The 9,732-nt window shown below is 33.5% G+C and overlaps 1 protein-coding gene across 2 annotated transcripts; it reads right to left on the bottom strand.

Annotated features, from left to right (window-relative positions):
- Window positions 1–2,273: 2,273 nt before the first annotated feature.
- Window positions 2,274–9,641, bottom strand: LOC111047850 (60S ribosomal protein L10a-2). Of its 2 annotated transcripts, none has more exons than XM_022333702.2 (5): window positions 9,349–9,641; window positions 8,214–8,369; window positions 5,931–6,079; window positions 4,830–5,002; window positions 2,274–2,490 (listed from the first exon to the last, which is right to left on the bottom strand). In XM_022333702.2, the coding sequence occupies exons 1-5, from the start codon at window positions 9,351–9,353 to the stop codon at window positions 2,320–2,322; spliced, it is 654 nt and encodes a 217-aa protein (XP_022189394.1). In that variant the 5' UTR covers window positions 9,354–9,641; the 3' UTR covers window positions 2,274–2,319. The 2 variants fall into 2 exon arrangements, 1 of the variants encoding a protein (XP_022189394.1); XR_005572662.1 differs by lacking the exon at window positions 2,274–2,490 and adding an exon at window positions 3,425–4,657 and having other exon boundaries at window positions 4,717–5,002; window positions 9,349–9,505.
- Between the last annotated feature and the right edge of the window lie 91 nt (window positions 9,642–9,732).

The raw sequence follows: 9,732 nt of genomic DNA, 5'->3' as shown, positions 1-9,732 counted from the left end.
AGTGGTTTTTGGGTATTGGTCTGTATGTGTGTGTGCGTGTGTGTGTATGTGCGTCTGTGTACACGATATCTCATCTACCAATTAACGGAATGACTTGAAATTTGGAATGTAAGGTTCTTACAATATAAGGATCCGACACGAACAATTTCGATCAAATGCGATTGAAGATGGCAGCTAAAATGATGTCAAAAACAGGGTTTTTCGCGATTTTCTCGAAAACGGCTCCAACGATTTTGATTAAAGTTATACCTAAAATAGTCATCGATAAGCTCTATCAACTGCCACAAGTCCCATATCTGTAAAAATTTCAGGAGCTCCGCCCCATCTAGCAAAGTTTGATTTTAGATTCTCAATTATCAGGCTTCAGATACAATTTAAACAAAAAATTTCGAGTGGAAAAGATTAAGCATGAGAATTTCTACAATTAATATCCAGTAACATTTCCACCTAGAATTAAAAATAAGCTCGAAATTCGAGAAAATGTGATCCAATTGCAAACTGTTGATTCTATTAATGATTCACTATGAAGAGATAGCAGACCTCGTGTGTCTCCAGCGTTATTACCCTGTCACCAGCTGGCTCAAATCTTTGAATAGTAGACTTGAGATGCGCGGGAACACTAGCGTCACGTGATCAATTTTCATAACGGCAAGGAAAGTTGTGTGAGTGCGCCACACCAGATTTTTTTCGTAGGCATCTACTGTTCACTTCATATGACGCTAAAGCTTTCGACCAATAGGAGCTCTCCGGTTCCGGTTAGCCTTTTGTGGATCATATGTTTCCGACCGGTTCTTGAATTCTGCACCGGTGCAGGATAATCAAAGATGGCGACCGGTTTATGAACTGTCAAAAGCTCCCATGGAACGCAGTTCGTCTGCACCGGTGCAACAGGGGCAGTAGATCAGGTCCTCCCAGATCGTACTGTGTTCCTTTATGGGCAGTAGGCCAAAATAGTGTGTCACGTGGCCGGGAAATGTCAGTTTGCGGGGCCGAGCATGATTTGACGTTTCTTGTAGAGGCGTTAGCCTAGACAGGAATTTCTTGCGAGCTCTGTAAGAAAAATTTACGGGATCACGGCCAATTAACATACCTACACAATTTCTACTGTCTGGTATTGCAGGGCTGCATCAAATAAGATAAACTTCATTCTAATTCTATGATTTGAAGTAAATATTGGATGGTAGGTACTTCACCAAGCGCCTATCAATAATTCTCGGAAAAAAATCTTCACCAGTTTCATAAAAACAGCGAAACTTTATAAAATTAACAATACTAATACTATTGAGTGATCTGGCTGGCTCAGGTCTGTCATTTTTCAGGTGCACCTGATCAATTTCAGCCGGATTTGAACACGGGCCTCTGAATAAATATTATAAAGCTAGCATATCTAATCCTCTACGGCCACTCCCAAAAGTAAATCATATCAAATGTAGGATATGAAAAACACTTGAAATATTTCTTAATCAATAACATGAATTTATTGATTTTATTAATATCTTTTATACATCCTACATTAGATATGATAGATGCATTTTTCCAATTAGAAATGTTGTAATTTCGGAATCATAAAATATTCTTTCAATAGTCTACGAGTTGTTTACAGTAGTTAACTTTTCACTGTAGTTATCCGATACTATTAAACGAACAATTTCTGTTTATATATGTCACCGGATCTCGAAAACGGCTCTTAACGATTCTCACAAAATTTGGAAATTAGGTTTATAATATAAAAATTCTACTGAACTAGGTCTCATCCCTGAGAAAACTCGCTAAAGAACATCAAAGGATACTAATTATTCATCCTTGGAGAAGCAGCTGATAATTTAGTCGTCTGTCGATAATGGAAGTGAGTGAGCGAGTGCATGTGCGTGGGAGTGAGACAAAATTATGACTCAGCTGTTGAAATATTGCAATCATTCAATCAGGTACTTAGTGCCGGTTGAATTTTAATCCTGATCAATTCAAGGAGAACCAATCAAAGAAGTCTTCTTTAAAATGGTCTTCTCTGATTTGGTTCTTGTGAAATTTATCAGGATTAAAATTTAACCGGCTTTGTGAGAGATTTTTGCATTCCACTGGGAATTAATCTCAATACACTGTGATAGATAGAACCTTTCTGTATAAAATATGAACATATTATAATGTCCTCTTTCGTAATAAATTTTCTATGCTTCTGACTCCAGAGCGAAGCTCGATCCCCAGATATTCCTTTTTCAAGTCAACAGAAAATTTGAATAATGAAAAGTACACTACTAAAGTAAAGAAGAACAAAGCTGTTTTAAGAACAAAATTTTATTCAATCATAAAATTGAACAGAATTTAGTAGAGCCTCTGGGGCGGGCCCATACTGGACTTGATGTGCAGAGACCTGACGTTCTGCCAGTGCTTCTTCAGCAGCGACACCAGGAAGTTGACTGACAAGTGCACGTTCTGCACCAACTCGTCAGGGGTCATTCCAACATGGCCGACGGCAACTGACAAACACAGCACCTGATCAACAATAAAAACACATTACATTAATCGTAGTCATCAAACACAACCATTTTAAATATATATTAATAGAGAAAAATTAAATATCAACTAAAAAAATCTATTGATTGTATAATGGAATACAAAATAAAAAACAACTCAAATGAATGAAACATCTTTTTAAATTAATCTCAATCGAAAAAAAAACAAATATCAATTCCAAAAACCATTGATTGAATAGAGATAGAAAACAATTCAAATGAATGCAACATGCAATTTCAAGAATAAATGTATCTCCAGACAGGATACTGAGACCTCACTTATCAAGGCAACAGTGTTTTAGAGAGAAAGTTAATGTAGTCCCCATTAAAAAGTAAGCTCACTGAAGATAAATCAGCAAAGCTAGCGTCGATAGGACAAATATATGTTCAAAACTAATCCATATAATGTAATAGTGATATTCAAATTAACAAAAAGTAAAAATTAAGCACAATAAGTCTTATTGTTATCACACTGAAAAAGAGTAGAATTGATGGTGATGTTGTGAAATCTCTCCATAATAAGAAAACAAAGATATTGTCAAATTTCACTAAAAATTTATTAAAAACTTTGAAACAGAACCATGGTTTCACGTAGTTAACCAACGCATCATCAGCTGATGGAACCATGGTTCTGTTTTAAAGTTTTTAATAAATTTTTAGTGAAATTTGACAATATCTTTGTTTTCTTATTACACTGAAAAGCATTTGGAAAACTAATTACAAATTTACAATCTTAGGTCTGTTGACGAAAGACAAAGTTTAGCGGAAAATGTAAATTACTACAGTAATAATTTCTTGCAAAATGCTTCAAATAGGTATTCGACTTCTGTGACGTTACACGTTCTTGCGTGCAATATAAACTCGTCTTTTCTACATGCTACCAGAAATTCTAAACTTAGGTAGGGAGTAAGAAATCATTGTTCCTTCAGACAGGATACTGCAACCTCAAAATTATCAGGAAACAGAGTTTTAGGAAGAATTTACTGTAGTCCCATATAAATAATAAAACCCATTTGAATATTCATCAGATGTGTTAGCGTCGGTTGGGACAAACGGAACAATAATTCAGTAGAAGTGAAACAACACAATAATTGTTCACAATCATATTTGCTATAGGCTACAGTGATCAAAATTAATCAACATTTTAATTAATCATAATTTGTTAATCAACAAATAAGTACAAAAATCAGAGTGTTTCAGTTCTAGATTTCAAAGCTTGAAATGTAAAAACGTTGTATCTTCAGACAGGATACTGCAACCTCAAAATTATAAGGGAACAGTGTTTTAGGAAGATTTTACTGTAGTCCTTTTATTGTATTAAAAACCTCATTTGAATAATTATCAAACGTGTCAGCGTCGGTAAGGACGAAAAAATACATTTTCCAATTAAGAAAACAATCCAGCTTGATTTTAAATAATAAATTTTACACAAATTACAAAAAGACTGGAATACACGAGTGTTCATTGAAATATCGAATGAATAAATATAGAATAAATGTATCTCCAGACAGGATACTGAAACCTCAAGAACGGAGGCAACAGTGTTTTAGAGAGAATTTCAATGTAGTCCCCTTTAAAAATAAGCTCATCGATGATAAATCAGCAAAGCTAGCGTCGATGGGACAAACATTTATAACATGAATAAATAATACTGTATCCTATTTATATTAGCATGCACCTATACAAATTCTAGTCAATAGATTACAATTTATAATAAAATTTCTATTTCAATATTAGTACATTTTGTTAACTGAGTCGTCAGATTCAAACCAGTAATTTAAATACAAATAAAATTATTTTAAAATAGAATTAATTGAATTATTGGTTCTACAGATTTTCGAGTACTATAACATTTTTAGAGAATGTTACATAACTGAATATAGCACATAAACATGGTCACATGTCACACTATGACTGTTCAACAAGGCGGTATCCCACATATCATTAGTGTATGTTTCCGGTACGTTGTAAATATTATTTATTACATGAGTTTTGACGGGACTATTCCCACTCTAGTGAGCATGAATAGGCCAATTAAAAATCATTGGAAAAGTATTATTTTTACTGAACCGGACACGAACTCTGATATTGATAAGGTAGAATCCAGCTTTAGATGTGCTCTTGTACAATGAGATTAATTTAAAAATGTGAGCATTGGTTAAATGGAGCATTGATGTTCATCAAGAGAAATGTCGACAATTCAAATTAAACTAATAAGTAGTTACTATAAGTTAGTAAACTTATCACTACAGAAACATCATGTAGCTTGAAAGTAAAAATTAGACTCGCTCAATAACTCCCTAGAAATGCTTCTCTCACCTTCTTCATCTGGAACTTGATGGTGGCCTTAACTTCGTCGATCTTCTGGATCATGGATTCCTGATGGGAGAGAAGACCAGGGAATTTACCAGCCTTGTTGAGACCGGGACCCAGCAGTCTGGGAATCTGTTTGATCAGGGCGTCACTGGCCAGGAAAGCGTCGTACGACTTGGCTGCGGAAAATAAAAACATCGGATTAAAACCAGAGATTCATTACAATTTGAGAACAGCGCCATAAAACATAAAAAAACAACTGAATGATTGTGTCAAATGTTGGAACTGACAAAAAACAAGAAAAGAAATGTTCAAATATTTATTCAACAATATAAGAATCAATTTAATAAATTACCCCACATTCGTTAACTCTTACTAGCTAAGAGTTGACAGAAATTAAAAAAAAAAAACAAATTATTAGACCATGGAATCTTCCATATCTTCTTATTATATTTCTCCTTGGTAGTACTCATTACAGTAAATGAAACACACTCAACCAACATCCAGAGTTAAAAATTATCCACTAACTTTGAAATATTTCAGATAGCCACTAATCGTTTTTCTAAAAGCAAAGACATTCTCTTTTTACCCAGCTGGTCAGATAGTCAACAAATCATTGGATAGTAGATTAAAAGCACAAATCAGGGTATGATCACATTGGACGCGTATATTTGCAAGTGAACGTCAAAGAATGCATGAGTCGAAAAAATCTGGAAAGACCCATTGAAAAACGTTGTGACTTGTCTGCAGCTGCTTAAGCTAGGCGCACACCAGTTGGTCAAGACAAGACAAGTTTAGTCACAATTCTTCACATTGTTGCTTATGACGCAACTCACACTGATTAGTCATTGCAATTAGACATGTCTTCACAAGCAACTATGTGAAGTATTGTGACTGATCTTGTCTTGACTAAGTGGTGTGCACTTGTCTTTGGTTGACTAACTGAACGCAAGTGCACACGTTCAGTGTGAGTGTTCCTATTGCTCTTTCCAGATTTTAATTTCTCATATAGTCTACGCGCTTGATAAGGAATGACACGCGTGCACTTACACATATGTGCATCGAATGTGATCATAGCCTAAGAAACAGAGAATCTTGACAACTTACCCAATTTCTTGACCAGCTTCTTGTTCTTGTTGAGCTTCTTGAGAGCCTCGACGTCCATGAATGGAACATTGTTGGCCTTGGCCTCGTCACAATGCTGCTGGTCTCCCAGAACACACACCTGCATCTTGGGCCGCGGAATGTGTTTCAGTCTAACAAAAGTCACAAATAAATGAACAATAAAATAAGTAATTCTCTGTAAGTACGAAAACAAATTAATCGTAGTAACAAAAGCTTTGCTTTTAGTAATCTTATACTGAGTACGGAATCAGTATACAGAATATAGTTTTTGAAAGGGATATAGGATCATTTCTAGTTAGTCTTATCAACAAAACAAAAATGTAGTTTTGACAAATTCAATCCTTTCTGATTATTTTACTCTATTCTAATGTATATTGCTTTTCTATCAGTGTTCTCAGATACAGAAGTTCTTCAACATTTTCAGATAATACATGCAAATAGTATTGACATCATAGAACACTTTCAAGCTACTTTTCAAATCATTCATTCATTTATTGTATAAAACACTATAATCATAATACAATTATGACATTGGAGGAAAAACTAGACTGAGCCTGTATTATTTCTCTCCAAAAATTTTTATGTCCAAAAAGTTAAGGTTATGTAGTCCTAATTACACACTGCTTCGTCACTTGATTTTCAGTCCAGGAATAATGATTTGAATATTTTGAATTTTGAAGGTTGAATTTATAGGCCTACTCTAAATGAATCACAGAATAAATCACAATAAATTAAAAACACTTATTTGGAAAATTTGAATACAAAATCAGAAACCTACTCACTATTAGTTATTTATATAATTATTAGTTATAATCGACACAATTTAGTAAATTTATGAAAAATATATTACAAGGTAAGGGCACATTTAGTCGATACATTTTAGTCGCACATATAATCGACACAATTTAGTAATTTTATGAAAAATATATTACAAGGTAAGGGCACTTGCATTGTAAAGAGGTAGAAATAATGGTAAATGGTCGAAATAGGGATATCTCAACACAAAAATACATTGTATGTTTATGGTGCGCCCGCATGGTGAGTAAGTTGAGGTACGTCACACGGTAAACCTATATGTAGGATACCCAAAACAATCCATATGTATTTGTGTTGCATTGAGGTGCCTCTATCTGGAACTCTTACCTCTACCCTATCATTTTGCGAGCATGAGTTTAGAGCTATTTAAATTAAAAGGATCTACAGCTAAAATAATTATAATCTTAAAATAAGAAAGAGTGATTATCCAGGAAGAAACTAACGTAAAGCTTTCTAATTCAAAGCAGACCAATTATCTACTACTTTCAAAGCAAAATGACAACCGACCAGCATTTTTTCAGGTACTGAATACTCATGGTCATGGATGAAAATTTAAATATAAATTACTCATGTGAATATATGATATACAAATGTGACTAAATTAATCATCTATTGCTTTTATGTAAGAATTACTTTTAGGTTATTGATACTTTTATATTTATAAAAAAGCATATAAGATCACAGGAATTTAAACACATCAAACGTTTTGTCTATTGAATAGTCATTTCAATATAAAAATACTCACCAACATGAGGTCCAAGTCAAGTATAATTAATAACGGGAGGGCAGAACCCAACCCTCCCCAATATTTTAAGACCCTGGGTAAGAGTCCGCCAGGTGAAGCCCAGCTCCCTTTAATGTCAACCAAAACTTACAAGTTTGTAGCAAATCAACAGTGATAAGATTTTCATTCAAATTTTAAATAAAGACCAATCATAAACATTTTAACATTATATACAATCAGTTCCAAAAAATTGTGAATCTTTAGAAGTAGATTTAAGAGAATTTGTTATGTACAAAGGTACCGTATCTTAAATTAACAGTTACCTACCAATGATAGTGCTAAGTACGATCAAGATTTATGCTGCGTTTACACCAACGTTATTAACAAAATGTTTATACCTTAGTCCTTATAAATTCTATTAGATTGAACATAACTTATCATACACATGATGAGCATATGTGTTTATCAAGTTCCGGTCAATCTAATAGAATCTATAAGGATCAAGTTATTAACATTTCGTTAATAACTTTGGTGTAAACGCAGCTTCAAAGTAGTATTTTATAATAGAATTATTCATGAATAATCATTATCACTGCTAACCAACAAACAAGTAAGAATTTTTATTGATGGCTTCAAGATTAATTTCAACTCTGCCAGAGTGGAACAATAAAAGTCATCAAGGTTGACATTAAGGTGTTAGAAGACAAGGATGATTATCAACATACTTGACTGTTCCGGAGAAACGCTTATCCTTCTGGGGATCGTAGTTCTTCAGACCGATTTGGATTTCAACTGTTTCAAGGAAGCCCCTCTTCTTCTTTTTTGAATGGTTGAGAACGCCATTCACGCACTCGTAGAGTGTGTCACGTGACACTTTGGAACTGAAAAGTGACAAAATTATAACTTTTAATTTTACATCTTTAGATTTAAGCAGTTTGTAATTATATGTTGAAAACTACCTATGACATGATGAGTAAAAACAATTAAACTGTTGGATCTGTATTTGTTGATTCTGATGCTATACAAAACATTTAAATATTGGTATTAATCAGGAAATGGATAGGCTACTTGATACTTGAGTTCTTTGTCCTTGACCGGGAGAACCGGATAAACTGTGTAATTGAGTTCAGGTGGTCACCCTTCAAACTCTGGGATGGTGTTTAAGTAGGCTATAAGGGCTCATCCACTATTTCTGCCATATGACTATAATGGCCGTTGAATTAGGCGTTCCTACAATATTTGGATTCGCAACAGCCTAGTGAAACTCAATAAAACAATACAAATACTTCATTATAAAATAAAAACGCTATGCAAGAAGGTAATATTGCAAACAAAATTATATAAAAATCTCAAAGTAAAACCGAACCAGCAACAAATAGGTTATGGTTATGCTTATGGTACACTTTGATTCAAGAGAACAAAGTCTACAAAAATATTGCTGAATGAAACCCCCCCCCCCACCAATTCAAAGTTGGATAGAATTGATGCCTTTTCTTTTTTATAAATATCATAATAGTAAACTCAACAGTTGTATAAAACATAAAACATACGTTAGGCCTATAATAAATTTTCACCACGTGGTAACTACTACACAATTTGAAAATTTCAAAAATTGAGATAGAAAATTCAATAAATATTAATGAAATATATTAATTTAAGATGAGATAAATTGATTCTAATCTATTTATTAGGAAAAATAAAAGAATAAAAGCAATAGAACTTAAGGAAGAATGGATCTGTACCAAGTCAAGAGGTCACTGACTATTTCTTCAAACTTAATCAGTTTTCTAGAATTATATAAAAACTAATTCAAATATATTAACAGGAAGTAAATTATTAAGAAAAATAAAGAATACTCACGTCATTTTATACCGAGAAAATAAACTTTTTTCCCTATCCGAAGATCTAACCTAGTGGCAGGTGCCGACGGGCGTCCAAGATCAAAAGGAAATGAAAGAAAATCGAAGAGTGAACAGCAGCGTGGCGTGGCGTTTGAAGCCTACAGGAAGTAGTATAATATTTTTTTTAATTTCAGAAAATTTTGATAAGCGGAAAATAATAAAAATCATACGATAAACGAAATGAACACTAAATTCTTATTTCCTCATTTTTAATCATTTACAGAGACAAAAACCAATTGATATCAAACTGTCATTGAGTGTTCAAAACCATTTTTAGGTTGGTACTAATATGGTGTCAAATTTTAAATGTGTAGTCAGGTGTAGTAAGTTACTCGTTTAATTT

The sequence above is a fragment of the Nilaparvata lugens genome, chromosome 12, assembly GCF_014356525.2.
Source record: "Nilaparvata lugens isolate BPH chromosome 12, ASM1435652v1, whole genome shotgun sequence".
NCBI classification, from domain to species: domain Eukaryota; kingdom Metazoa; phylum Arthropoda; class Insecta; order Hemiptera; family Delphacidae; genus Nilaparvata; species Nilaparvata lugens.
The sequence above is the reverse complement of the archived record's forward strand: the minus strand, read 5'-3'. Positions and strand labels throughout refer to the sequence as shown.